This window comes from Anabas testudineus, chromosome 11 (genome assembly GCF_900324465.2).
Source record: "Anabas testudineus chromosome 11, fAnaTes1.2, whole genome shotgun sequence".
In the NCBI taxonomy this organism is placed as follows: domain Eukaryota; kingdom Metazoa; phylum Chordata; class Actinopteri; order Anabantiformes; family Anabantidae; genus Anabas; species Anabas testudineus.
Window position 1 is genome coordinate 19,509,810 of NC_046620.1, and position 14,278 is coordinate 19,524,087.

General features: G+C 42.0%; 2 protein-coding genes across 2 annotated transcripts; one reads left to right on the top strand and one right to left on the bottom strand.

Annotated features, from left to right (window-relative positions):
- Positions 1-177: 177 nt before the first annotated feature.
- nudc (nudC nuclear distribution protein) lies at positions 178-4,574 on the top strand. Its single transcript, XM_026346580.1, has 9 exons — positions 178-375; positions 884-961; positions 1,127-1,336; positions 1,435-1,512; positions 1,608-1,721; positions 2,595-2,789; positions 3,545-3,628; positions 3,745-3,863; positions 4,271-4,574. The coding sequence occupies exons 1-9, from the start codon at positions 301-303 to the stop codon at positions 4,320-4,322; spliced, it is 1,005 nt and encodes a 334-aa protein (XP_026202365.1). The 5' UTR covers positions 178-300; the 3' UTR covers positions 4,323-4,574.
- A 6,461-nt stretch (positions 4,575-11,035) lies between these two features.
- On the bottom strand, positions 11,036-13,588 carry tbxta (T-box transcription factor Ta). The gene is made up of 8 exons (XM_026348112.1): positions 13,389-13,588; positions 12,766-13,030; positions 12,320-12,454; positions 12,156-12,217; positions 12,007-12,068; positions 11,748-11,921; positions 11,516-11,639; positions 11,036-11,342 (listed from the first exon to the last, which is right to left on the bottom strand). Exons 1-8 carry the CDS (start codon positions 13,571-13,573, stop codon positions 11,036-11,038), a joined length of 1,314 nt encoding a protein of 437 aa, XP_026203897.1. The 5' UTR covers positions 13,574-13,588.
- Between the last annotated feature and the right edge of the window lie 690 nt (positions 13,589-14,278).

A 14,278-nucleotide genomic window follows, 5' to 3' on the forward strand; every position in this document is an offset into this window, starting at 1 on the left:
CTGTGATAATTATAATGACATTTTCTTCTGCAGCGTGTTCATCAAAATTCAATCGTGATTCTAGAAACTTCTCGTTCTTACTGGTCGCCGTAGTCCGTCCCTGAACCAAAGCTCACTTCATTGGGTATTATAGCTGTCAATTTTAGTCTCTTGCACCAATTGGTCGAGACAACAATGGGAGGGGTTTGTAACCAGGAAGTGTGTAACGTGACTACGGGCCTAACGTTGTAGCTAACTCCACTTTTTGCTTATCATTTACGCTGCTGTCACCTTCTTAAACATATTAATTTCCCCACAAACATGGGTGATGATGACGAAAAGTATGACGGGATGCTGCTTGTTATGGCGCAGCAACACGAAGGAGGGGTTCAAGAGGTAATTCACACTGTTGTGAACATGCTGAAGCTCTTGTGCTAATGTAGTGTAGTGAGCCTGTAAGCTAGCAGACGCACATTAGCATTTAACGTTAGATAACGATAAAGCTAATGTTTTTGATTACGGGTTGTAACTCATTTTGTCATTTATTTATCTTAAAGACCACGGAAGTTGAACCATAACCATACATCTGTAATCATTACAGTGTCCTGGTGAATTCGGCATAACGTTACATGTGACTGACATGCCCTGTTTTAGTTAAATTAATCATTACTTTAATTTTATAGACGGCCTGTTTTCATGTAGAAAATCTGTAATGTCTGTATAATTCTCTTAATGCACTAACTTAGATGAAGTTGTAATTATCCAGTATGAGTAATTGGTTGCACCTATTCAGCTGTCTAAAGAGTCTAAAAGCAGTATATTTGCTGTAGTTTTGTGACTAATGTACAATTGCATATTAAAGTAATAAGTTGACTTGGTGATGTGCTATTTCTCCTCTCAACAGTTGGTGAACACATTTTTCAGTTTTCTCCGTCGCAAAACAGATTTCTTCACTGGTGGTGAGTCAGGTGCTGCAGAGAAGGTGAGTTAGTGTATCTGCAGCCTCTGAGACTACACCGTGTATTAATCGACACACCTTTACTTATTCATCATTTCTTTTCATTGCATTCTTGTTTCGATGTTTTTGATTTGATTTTACTCTACTGCTGTGTTACATGTTACTTTACCTTACTTAATGTTTTTGCAGTTAGTGAAGGATGCCTTAGCCCACCACAGCAAGCTAGCACTGAAGGCCCACAATGAGAAGCAGATGAAACAAGAGAAAGAAAAGAAAGAGAAAGCTGAGAGAGCTGCCAAGCTAGCGGAGGAAGAGAGGAAAAAGAAAAATGACGACGGTCCCAGAATTCAGGAACTGACTGATGAAGAAGCAGAAAAACTTCAGTCGGAACTTGACAAGGTGAACCATGACTGCTTTAATGCTCTGTCACACGCTAATAAAATAAGTGCAATTTTCTGGTCTGTCTGTTACCGCTATATTTATGTTTTGTATTTCAGAAAAAGAAAGAAGAAGCTAAAGTAGAGAGTGCAACGACAAATGCAGAAAAGTCTGACAAAGCAGAAAAAGAGAAAGGGGTACGTGAACATTTAGAGAATTCCAGCTTGAAGTTTTTGATGAGCAGTAAAATGTGGCTCTGCAGACTTACTCGTCTACACTTCTGATTCCCCAGAGTGAGTCAGAAGGAGAGGAGGATGAGAAGGACAAAGACAAACTGAAGCCCAATGCAGGAAATGGAGCGGACCTGTCCAACTACAAATGGACACAGACCCTGTCAGAAGTTGATGTGAGTTAGTGATAATGTAATAAATGTTTTAATAACCTGCCACTATGGTATGAGGGGCGTTATGTTATCACGGTATTGACTGTGACTCTGTAAACACATTCATGTGAACGAACTTCAGAACAATAAATACTAGAAACTTAAACAAGGACTCAGTATGGAGATGATAATCTCCTAAATCTGGATAAAGCAGTAATAAATATGTTCTCAGTTTGTCATGCCACAAAAAAGTGTTTTAACCATCCAGCTAACTGGAAAGACTGACGTAAGGCTAATCTTCTTTTTTTTTTTTTTTTTAATATCTCTCTCTATCTCTCTCTCTCCTTAAACCACTCTCAGTGACATGACACTGACCCTTTAACTCTTTTTGTATTCACATTTTTTATAATAGGCCCCTCAGTATAAGCCATTATTCTGTGCTGTCCTGGACTGTGCCTGCCCCTGTGCCGCTTGTCTGTCTTATAATTTTAAACTAGCTTTTGAGGGTGTAGCATTTAAAAGATTTGAGTTCACCACCACCTGAACCTACATGCACAATTAATCTTTGATTTAATCTTGATTTCACAAGAAACCCAGTGGAGTACAACACACTAGTAGCTCAGGATGACACCACTTTTTATAAATGTAAGCTTCCTCCCATGTGGTGTAGTGACACACGTCAGTGCTTCTTGATGCACAGACATCAACAACATCTTCACACCATACCTTCACTACCACACCTGTGTGTTTATGTGTCATGTCCAGTGTGTGCTGTAGTTTAATGATAATCACACTCTCAGCTTTAATAATCACCATTTATAATGAGCTTGCCAGTTTTCATGCATGTGAATGAAACTGAGTCAAATGTGCAGTATTGACTGTAAGGTCCTCCCACAGCTGTCAGTGCCTTTCGATGTGAAGTTCCGCATTAAGGGGAGAGATGTGGTGGTGGACGTCCAGCGACGCTCCATCAAGGTCGGTCTGAAGGGACACCCTCCTGTGATTGAAGGCCAGCTCTACAATGAGGTGAAAGTAGAAGAAAGCTCCTGGCTTATCGACGATGGCAAGGTGGTTACCGTCCACCTGGAAAAGGTGAGTAAAGAGTTAAAGTCCATTTCCACCAGGTATAGGACTTTTCCCAGGGACCAGGAACCTTTTGGGGAACTTAGCTGCTTCATCTGTGTTTCCACTGGAGGAACCAGGCTCTAAATTTATAGTGTGTTCCTCCACATGGTGCCATCTCAGAAACCTCAATTAAAATTTTAAATTGAACTGCCTTGGCATGGTCAAAATGACATACAGAGGAACAATAGGGAAATTTAAAGAAATGCTTTTATCGTTTCTCACAGCAGGGAGACACAAATTAGACAGTAGAAAGTCTGGAGTTTGAAAAACAGTTGTTCAGGCAACTAGATGTTCAAAGGCGACACAGTGGTTCTCTGACTAATTTTCATGTCACCTTTTTGTCTCACTGCAGCTCGCTTAAAACCAGAACCAGATGCCTGGTTGTACTCACAACAAAAGGCTTTTACTTTGGCTCAGTTACAGTGGTAAAACGCTATTCTTACTAGAGCTATAGTTCCATCCAACCCAAAAAAGTCCCTGGTCAGGAGTTTAGTAAAGGGTCTGCAGTGCTGAACACCACTGACTGACCAAATACCACACAGCATTTTTAAAAACTTGAAGTACATAACAGGGTGTTTGGATGATAGAATAGAGCAGAGACCTTTATCCAAGAGAAGGTTCCTGGGAAAGAAAATTACCAAAGGAAATGTGAACCACTGTAGACACATCTTTGATGTCAAGTGACTGAAAACATCAGTATCATTTTCTTTTTCTAATTTCAGATTAATAAAATGGAGTGGTGGAGCAGGATTGTCACCACAGATCCAGAAATCAACACAAAGAAAATCTGTCCGGAGAACTCAAAGGTGAAGAATGAAACATCTTTTAGCAGTAATAGCGTGTTATTAAAAGGGACAAAAAGTTTGCTGACATGTTTCTTCATCTGCCTGATTCCTCGCTGGGTCTGTGTCCTGCCGAGCAGCTGTCAGACCTGGATGGAGAGACACGTGGTATGGTAGAGAAGATGATGTATGACCAAAGGCAGAAGTCAATGGGCCTGCCCACATCAGAAGAGCAGAAGAAACAAGACATTCTTAAAAAGTAAGTTCCCACTCTTACATCACAGGCAAATGCATAAGGTAAAGATAATTTTTCTTCTGTGTAAGCTGACATCTTTGGTGTTTTATTGCCTAACTCACTGTGTTTCAGTCAGTTTAACTGAGGCTTTGTGGCAGCTGCCAAAGACAACATGAGATCAGTAAATTTGACAGATGACCGTGTCGCTTTACCATGTTCCCTGTTTCTGCTCAAGCCCTGAGAATGAAATGTGGTGTCTAATTCTTCCTGTTGAGCCAGATGGTGGTGCTGTAGCTAAAGTGAAAAACATCTTTCCAGGGAAGAAGGGAAAAGATGATATGATCCAACTGATGACTATTAAAATATGCAGCACGATCAGATCGGTAAACAAGTGTCTAAAAGCATATTCCTGACATCATTCGTCTGTGCAGGTTCATGGCTCAGCACCCAGAGATGGATTTCTCTAAAGCCAAATTCAGCTGAGACCTGCTGGTGTCTGCGTCAGCTGTAGAATCCACATCACGAATCACGTCCAACGTGAACGACGTCAGAAACATCGTGCAGCACCGACCAACTTTTTCTCTGCTCTCCAAACTGGACCTGGTTTTGTCTCTTGTGTTCACAGGTTCAGTTTTGTTTAAAGATTGATGACTGTAATTCCCAAACTCTCCCTCTGCATGTCATCTGAATATTTAAACGTGTCTGGATTTTTTAATAAATGAATTTAAAATCAAACTAATGTGATATTTACTGAGGTATCTGTGGTCACAGGGGTCAGCACTTCACGTAATGTTACATATCAACTCTCAAACTGACAAAACAAAATTGTCTCTATATTTTCTAGTTGTGTTTCAAGAAAGACACTAAGAAATAAACATTTTACACAGATATTTATAATAGCACTGCCAAAAACAAACGAATGGTGGCCTTAGACTTTTGACAGTACAGGACAAAAAATATTCACAGGTTGGAAAGAGTTTCAGTTTTCCACCACAAGGGGGCAATGTTGTTTATTTGTGTGTGCAGATCAATATTACCTCTGTGGGTACTGCAGCTATTTAGGATCTGCTCCTAACTTTAAGACTACTCTTATAATTAAACCTCTTAAAGTCATAAAGTCAGTACACAGAGAGGTTGATATAATACTGGAATGTATTCTGTTGTTCTGTGTGTGAATGTTGTTGATTGATTGTTGATTGAAAATTACTGAATCTAAACCTATTGAATGGTTGTTTCTGGCTAAAGTATGGACCATTAATAATATATATAACACGGTTTGATTTAAGGAACAACTAAGATTATAACTGGAATGTAACATTTCTCGGTTTTGACTGCCACTGATTTAACTGCCACTCGTTTTGCATTGTGTACCACTGCCACAGTCAACAGTTTTGTTTTTTTAATCTATTCACCTTTGAGTTTTTTTATTCAACACCTCCACTGCCTACAGTGCAGCCAGCATATGCTAATAGCAGCTGATGTAGTCTTGAGCAGGCCTGGAGAGGGAACTACGGAGACCTTGTGAGCTCCCTCCACCCTCCAAGAGGGAGTTTTATCTGACTTGTAGTTAAATAAGTTAGTTAAATAATCAGATTTCACACAGCTCCTCCGGGAGATACAACAGTCTGTATACAACATTTTCACATATGCAGTTGTACACCCCAATACCTAGAAACAGAATTACCTGTGTGACATTGGTACAGTTCCCCTTTAACATTCATTTTAAGAGCTGCAGTTCGACCTGCTGCATCCGCCACTGACCATCGACAAAATAATATAATAAGTTCACTTAACTCAATATTTAGTCTTTTCAAGTAGTACTAATCATGACGCGAGCAGTAACTGACATGTTGTCTGAACCCTGTTGTAAGAGGATGATCAGCGCTACTTCTCGTGAGTCAAAGACCCACTTTTTTACTGAGACCGCACTGGATATCATGCACCTCTGCTAAGTGTTACTTCAGTGATGACCGGTTTGCTTACAAGTCTTCTCTGCTTGTGTGACTGTCCACAACTAACTGGACTGGCCTGTCAGGATGGTGAGAGGCTGTCACCATCCCTGTGGTGACCGGAGGAAACATACATTAGCTGATGCTGGCCAGCAAGTCCTCCTAGTGTGTGAAATAGCTCATGTAGTTCAAAAACTCCCGGACATCTGTCTCCCCAGCATAATGGAGTTTTAGCAAAGACTGACCTGCTGAATACCGAGTGTTTTCAGTTATGTTACCCCATAGGATTATTAGAGGGCTTCCGTTTGTCTTTTGACAGTAGTGATAGTAGCTCAAGGATGTACGGTTCCTCAGGGAAGAGGAGAGAACTGGACCTGGTCCAAACTTAAACCAGTGTTGTCCAATGTTTTTTTAACTTGACCCCACCAAGATGATATAATGTTTCATAGAGCTGAAGAGAAGTGAAGAATTGGATAATAAATCTCTGTGTCGTACTGAGTGACACTGGTGTTTTATCAGAACACATTGAGAGCAGTTTGCATTAATTTAGTCTTCATCAAATGAAGAACTGTAGTTGGTAAATTACAGATTATCATGTGACAATAAGAAAACTGGGTGATCATCTGTAATAAACTTATGCAAGCTAGCTTTTGTACAAAAAGGTTAGCAGTGATACTCTGGAATGTTTTTGTTGTTGTTGTTTGTTTGTTTGTTGTTGTTTGTGAAACTGTTCTATTAAAAACGTAATAATTTCAACATGTGCATCACTGCCATCTAGTGGTCTGGGCTTTAAACTCAATGCAAAAATAAATCCCTGTCCACCTGCTGATCATTCATTTCTATAAATTGATAAAGTTTTTTTGAGAAAACTTCACAGTATTGCAATACTCATGTGTATTCATATTTTCTTACACCTCTAGTAACGAGGCAGCTTGATTTACAAACTTAGGCGTGACTCTCGTACCTGGTAGAACCAAGTGATTCTTAGTCCCATCTTAAAGACATGTAGTTCACTTTTGTCTTGTGTAGAACCCCAGTATGTGCACGTCCTGTATGCTAAAACTCTCTTAAACTTCTTAGTGTCAGCTGAGTTTGGAAAATAACTTTTCCAGTATGAAAACTCACCTCAGTAGTCCACAGGTAAAATTAAGAATTGCCCCTAAGCTGCACTACTACTAGTCACATTTAGTAAAATACAATACGTGTCAGCCATCAGTTATTGCACTGCTTTTAGACGTTCCTCTTACAACAAGGAAGGTGAAGCCAGGGGCCTGATGGGATTGCGGTTGGGTGGGGCGGCTGTATGACTGTGCAGAGATTGAGGGCATGGAAGCGGCAGAGGCTGCTCAGCTGAGAGCAATGTCTCACCAAGGTATCAGAATTTCTTCATTAACGAAGGCACACAGACATCAGAGGGACGGGGCTGGGGTTCTGGGATGGACGAGGGGGCGGTCTGCAAACACACCTCCCCACCACTGCACTGACTCGCTGTTCCAGACTTGACGACTTGTTTTTTTGGCAGTGGCCCCTCGTAAATCAGCCACGAAGGCCTTGCACAATGTGACTCACCCTCATAATCGTGGTGTTTGCCGAGGCTGCTTCACCCCTTCTCTCTTCTTTCATAAGGGGTTGGTGGCGTGTTCCTGGAAGTGGAGGAGGGATACGTGCGGGGACACTGAGACAAAGATGAGACATGAAGTTGGCACCTTCTTCATGTGTCAGATTTCGATTTTCATGGTGCCTCAGTGGATTAAATTCTGACTTCACTCCTTGTTTATTTTTCTTTCTGTCAGGATTTGACAAACATACTTATAGTTTGTCAATAATAAAATCTAAAATAGATTTAAAACAAATAATGACAGTCACAGTTTGGCAACACGGAACCAATCCAACATCTACATCTGTTGTTTAGAGTGCTCCGTCCTCCACACCTGGGTGCTGGGCACACTCTGTAAAGCGTATTTGGAACACACACTTCCAGGGGTGGAGAGGAGGCCGGTGTGCAAAGTCAAACTCCAATTGTCAATTAGTGAAGGCCAACACAGGCTGCAGGCTGGGGTGTACAGAGCAGATCAGCCATACTGCAGCACAAAGGCTTCAGTGGGCTCAGGGTCCTCACATCAACATACACAAACATAACTGAAGGGGTCGAGATGGTCCTGTGACCAGCAGGGCTGCTCCAGACTGAGCAAAGGCCATCGGCAAACATCCTCCACGCCAAGTGAGGACGACTGCTCATAAACAAGGAGCCACACACACCCACACACACACACACACACACACACACACACAATGAAGATGAAACATGAGGTTTCACTGACTTTTAACTGAACAAAATGATGTTGTCCAACTTTTAACCTTCAATCCAAAACAGTAGGTAAAGGAAAAGGACTTTAGTAAGACTGTACTAATGCTAATATATGACACACATATGAGTAGTGTGTCAACTAGATGCACAAATACTGGTCCAATGTAGAGGTACATAAAGTGAATTAAATACTGTATTCAAAATGTCAAACACCATATGCATCACTTAGATGCTTAGAAAGCGTGATTGTCGTATGTAAAGATTTAACTTCCAGCTGCACTGATCAACAAGTTGATAATAACAATCTATGAGATGTGAAAAGTGAAATGATTGATGAACACAGAGATGGATCCCGATCACCTGGGTGTTCTGAATCTACCCATCATCATCTTTAAACCACTGTTCTCTACTTGGCCATCACCAAACAAGGGGCAGACACAGCTAACAACTAGCTGCTGGATGTAGTTGCACATTGCTCTCTAAGATAAGAGCCAGATATTTCTACAGTCCTCACAAAGTCAGAAACGTGACTCTACATTGGTGTTAATGTTGTTTAACCTGGTGAAAATGGTGATGTTACTGTGTTCTGCTGGAAAGCATTAAATCTTTACCGTACTAGTAAAATGTACCCGCAGAATTACTCGTATCACTATTTTACTGTGTATTACTGCTGTTTTTACAATAGCAGATTTTTTAGTGACCTTTTTAGCAAACAGCTTTTTGCTTTTTGTTATTTTTTGTCACTAGAAATAAGCCTCATCCCACTCAGTCATTCAGGATGCTTTGAAATCAGTGGCAGATGCTTTCAAAGATCTCCTTGTCCTGTTAAACTGCTGCATTAATTATATTAATTATTTCATTTGCTCATCAGAATATCAAGCACAGCTACTGTACTGTGTTCAAGCAACGACAGATTCCTAACTCTGAAAAGTCGGTAAAGTGTTTGGGAGACGTCAGCGTCTCACGTGGGGCCCCTTCTGCTCTGCTGCCAGCGGCCCCACCAGCTGCAGGTCACATTGCTGCTTCATTACTGTTTGCCCGTGGCCCTGTGACCCTCCTGCCTTCATTTGCACCTCGGTGAGGACCACTCCATCACTGTTCAGGGGCCGAACCTGTGAGGCCCTGACACACACATCTTACCACAGACGTGATGAGTGGCTTCACGTATGAGCTGAGGGTGAACGTGAACACATTTAGAATTAAACTATTTTTTACTTTTTACGCTACGAGCAAACGTGTCATGTTGTAATGTGGTTTTTACAGATTGTTTAACTGTAATCTTCCAGATTTGTCCATCTACATCTTCATACACACACATACTGTGTCAACTAAGACTTAGAGTCAGTTATAACCATGTAAAAAAAAAAAAAAAGTTTACCAGTACGAACCACTTTAAATCCCTTTTTTGAATAATCAAAAAAATATAACAATGCTTTTTAACACATACATTAAAAAGTGTGAAGCTGACTTTGGAGTAATACCAGTATTAATACCAGTATTAATACCAGTATTAATACCAGTATTAATGTGTATAATTCACTTCCTCATCTTAGCATTTTGTGTCCATATTCAGTACCTGTGTCCTCACATGCAGATCTGAACGTGTTAGCCGTATGTTGCACCGCAACGCTGATTGTAGCAAAAGGGTGCCAGTGATGGAGAAGTGTCTCGATAGATTTCCCAACCTGGACACTTCTCCATCAACTCGCCAATTTAATTAGGTGCAAAAGAAGCCGCTTTCACTTAGCGCAGCAGTGCGGACACAGTTATTTAAAGAAATGTCACCAGGCCAAAAGTTGGATTATTGAAGTTGAATGCACGAGTGCGATGTGAGAGATTTACACCCCAAGTAAAACTTTTTAACTCACATAGTGAGTGCACTCCGTCCAAAAACAAGGTAATTTACAATATCTGGTTGGTGCATCGGAGTCTGTAATCCAGTGTTGAACTGCCAAGTCACATGAATCTATGTTTGTCCAGATAGAGACTTTCTATCCAAACAAAACAGAAACCATGGTAACTACTGCATGGACAGATGTTTACCGCCGGCCAAGGGCCTGACATTATGACATCCGGGTCGCCCAACATTCAACCTGGCTTGATATGTCTTAACATTCTCTGATGTGATATTTAAAATATTTTTATTTCTGTATTTTCTTACACAAATGGTAACAAATGGTAACTACTATGACCATAGGTCAAGTCTGGCTGCGGACTTTTGTTGCATGTACACCATCTGTCTTCACTGATAACTAACGGGACAAAATAATTCAGAAATAGATCCAACTGTAGTTGGAGATAAAACACACTTAGAAAACAGAAATAGAGAAAACAAACGTTTTTAATTTATTATTAAATGACATAAATAAAAGCAAGTTCAAATACAAATAGATAGTTTATGTACATGTGTCTGTGCAGGGGGGAACAAACCCTGCCAGGATGCAGAAGGCACTTGTGTCTCTCAGTCCGACCTCGGGACATTTGTATTGGCATCAGGAAAAGGCACATTCACATGGGAACACACTGGACGTTAATTTATTCTATATACACACATATACACATTTATGTTAGCAGAACCCTTCTTTTATCTCATACATAGGAAGAAAAACTAAAATGTAAGCAGTCGCTCAAGTGGCTGTGTGGAGCAACAGGTACTGAAATAAAGTAAAATAGTATTGAGTATATATGTGTCATAAGGCTTCTTCCTCTCCTAAGCCTCATTGTTCTAGTGTGATATTGTCCAACATGGAAGGAGATGATTGTCATGTTCATCAGCTTTGCTCAGAATGACTCCACATTCACTTTACATCTTTTTTAGAATGAGACTCTGTGGAATGAATCATCTTTAAGCTTTTAATCACAAACAAAGGGATCCTCGCAGGTCTTGGGACGTTTCCAGAGCTTCTCCAGGACTGCATTTCTGTTTTCAGTCCTGCCCTTTACAGAGGACACTCAGGCTGCACAGTTGGGGAGTTCCAGCCGCTGCTCAGTAGCTCTGAGCTACAGGGTGCCCAGGATGCGGTCAGCCTGGCAATGGAGCTCTCGAACTGGGCCTCTCCAACACCAACCTCGCTCAGGCTGGGGTCGTACATGGAGGATGGCGTGGAGACGGGCAGTGAGGAGGTCAGGCCTGTGTAGGAGGAGCCCCTCAGGAACTGGGAAGTCAAACCTCCAGGTATGGACCCTGAGGTCGAGCCTGATGGGGTGAGGGTGGTGCCGGCTACTGACCACAGGCTGGGGTACTGACTGTGGACAAGAAGGTAAGTTGTTAGTATTTTGATGGAATTATTGAGCTGAATCCCTGTAACTAATGAACATACACTGCCTTTTATAAACACATACAAACATGTATTTAATCTGGTGAAACTCAAGTCTAAACACCGAGAAAGGAAGAGAATCAAAAAGACAAAACGGCTCACCTGGAATTAGATGTGGTGTTGGTGGTGTGGGGCAGAGTGCCCATGCCTGTGGAGTTGGGGATTTGAAGAGCAGACCAGCTGTCATGAGTGGGCAGAGTCCCTGAAGAGTTGTCCATGTAGTTGTCTGCAAATGAAGTCAAGCAAAGCCACACGTTGGTACCAGTTCTCCTTTTCAACCTGACTGTGAAGTGTTAAGATGTGTTATAATACACAGATGTGAATGCCGTCTTACTTGTGTTGGAGGTGCGGTGGGGGTAGTGGCTGGGGTACGGCGCAGCCCTGTGGTTCCTCAGGCTGGAGTAGCGCTCACAGTAGGAGCCAGAGGAGTGGCCGGCTGTGCCAGTGAACTGAGGAGGACTGCTGCTGGGGCAGATCGGGCTCTGGCCTGGGAGGAACCAACCTCCAACTGTAGGAATGAATTCACACCATTGAGTCATGCAGGACTTTTGTATTTGAACATTTTAGATGATGCTTAACCAAGAAAAACTCACGTTGAGAGTAGCCAGACTGTTGACTGTCTGCGCTGTGATCAGGGACTTCTTTATGGTCGCTCCTGCAATCAGAAGCAACATTAGACTCTATATAGTGCTGATAGTTATATGAATAGTGCTCTATGGGTCATTTCAGGTTTAACATGTACCTTTCTTTAGCATCCAGGAAGGCTTTGGCGAAGGGATTGTGCTTTATCTTCAGAGCAGTGATCTGTGAGGAGGAAGAGACATCAAGAGCAATTAGACATCAATTAGTATTTGAATCGAACTTGATGCAGAATATCATAAAGAGCAAACACTGCGCACAACTGACCTCTTCGTTTTGATAAGCAGTGACGGCAATGAACTGTGTTTCGGAGAAAGACTGGCTGCTGATCATCTTCTGAATGCCTCCAACCTTCACGATGTGTATCCTCGGCTCGTATTTGTGCAGAGAATTCAGCATGATCTACAGAAGGAAATCAAATTGATGAATATGGTGAAGATTTAGCAGAAACGTGACATGAATTTAGTGGTTTCCTGAGGAAAATCTATTGGTTTTTGATTTTTATCTATTTGTTTGTTTTTTTATTGAGAGATAAAAAAGAATCTAAAAATCTATATTCCAGTGGTTTAGTTTAATGTAACATAAATAAATAACTTCAGGTTAAATAACTTGTTAGAATGAATATCTGCCAGTGTTATGTCTAGTCCTGCAGGCCGAATGTAGTTCCATAAAACTTCATCTTTACGCATGAACTGTGGGTAAAACCTTCTCACCTGTCCGCCCCCGTTCAGTTTATTGGAGAGTTTGACTTTGCTGAAGGAGACGGGCGCTTTCATCCAATGCGCTCCAAAGTTGGGGGAGTCCGGGTGGATGTATACGCAGCTGGGGCTCTGGGGCTCCGGTTTGCCACCGGGGACCCACTCTCCGTTCACGTATTTCCACCGGTTGTTGTCCGCGGCCACGAAATCGAGCAGCACCGAGTACATGGCGTTCGGGTCCAGGCCGGTCACGCTGGCCCTCAGCACCGGAAACATCCTCCTGGAAATGATTGAGGTGAGAATGATTGAGGTTAGATTGATTGAGGTGAGAATGATTGAGGTTAGATTGATTGAGGTGAGAATGATTGAGGCCTCTGTGGAGCTGTTTTGTTTGACAACATTGTTTTCAAACATATTTCTACTTTAGCTCAATCACAAAAAATACAACTCTTTTGGTGTTGTACAAACCTCTAAGGCCTCTAAGGCCTCAGGAGCATTACTTTTATGACACAGTTTTGGCATTAAATAAAAACGTAAGAATATTTTACAAACTAACTCCTCACGGTGAAAAACCCGTGCGTAAAAGTGCGCACGCCCCGTCACCGCGGCCTCCCCGTCAGTCGCTTTATTCAACCTACCTTCCAGTTTTGGTGACAATCATCTCGTTAGTCAACTCTTTGAATTTGTTCCACAACTCTGCATCCTCCAACGTCAGTTTAATATCCCTCTCCGACGCGTCGCCCTTTTCGCTGCCTTTCTGGAACTCGCTCTCCACGGCGCTGAGGAGATGCTCCAGGCGCTGGTCGGGGTTGGAAGAAGTCATATTTCCAAGTAGAGTAGCTAGACCTAAATCCAAGACAGGACTCACTGACTCGGATACAGCTGCTGACGAGAGAGGTCAGGCCTTAGTGATGCAGGTTTCTCAACGCCGAGGCCTCATCATTTAAGGGCCCCCAGGGACCTCATGGGGAGGTGGGGCGTGGTTTGCGCGCACACACCTCGCCTCTCTGCGTCCGACGTCTCCAAACACCGCCCACTTATCAGACTCAGTCCCTCTCACAAAAATACAGATATTTCATATTTATTTAAACCAACTGTTCAGAGTTCAAATATATTTCATCAACTAAACCTTTCTCAAAAAATCCTTCTACAGCTTTATGTAAATAATCAAACGAGGAGACTTTCCCTGTTAGAAGTGATTCAAGTGGGACGTTTAGGATTTGTAGTTTAATACCTGAATGTTTCTTACAGTCTGTAGCATTTCATTTCCTACACACTCTAATCTGTGCATTCAAACAAAAGAAGGGAAGTGAAGGAAGGGAGCTGTGCCTTTGAACTCAGCTGTATATTTGCAAATAGTGCTAATCTTTTGTTGTCTCAAATCAACATGGGACAGGGGCCTTGTGTTTACTGAGTATGGGCCATTAGGGCAGACTCTGTGTTCCCGTTGTACCAGAGTGTGGGCAGCCCACAAGTGATGGCTGGATTTGAATAATGGGCCTGCATGTCTCCCTCTGATATTAAATAT

Coding starts and splice junctions, on each gene's coding strand:
- nudc (XM_026346580.1), top strand. CDS start 301: ATGGGTGATGATGACGAAAAGTATGACGGGATGCTGCTTGTTATGGCG. Junction 1,337..1,434: donor TTCAGTCGGAACTTGACAAG/GTGAACCATGAC, acceptor TTTGTATTTCAG/AAAAAGAAAGAAGAAGCTAA. Junction 1,722..2,594: donor AGACCCTGTCAGAAGTTGAT/GTGAGTTAGTGA, acceptor GTCCTCCCACAG/CTGTCAGTGCCTTTCGATGT.
- tbxta (XM_026348112.1), bottom strand. CDS start 13,573: ATGACTTCTTCCAACCCCGACCAGCGCCTGGAGCATCTCCTCAGCGCC. Junction 13,031..13,388: donor ATTGTCACCAAAACTGGAAG/GTAGGTTGAATA, acceptor AATCATTTCCAG/GAGGATGTTTCCGGTGCTGA. Junction 12,069..12,155: donor TTCCTGGATGCTAAAGAAAG/GTACATGTTAAA, acceptor TTCTGATTGCAG/GAGCGACCATAAAGAAGTCC.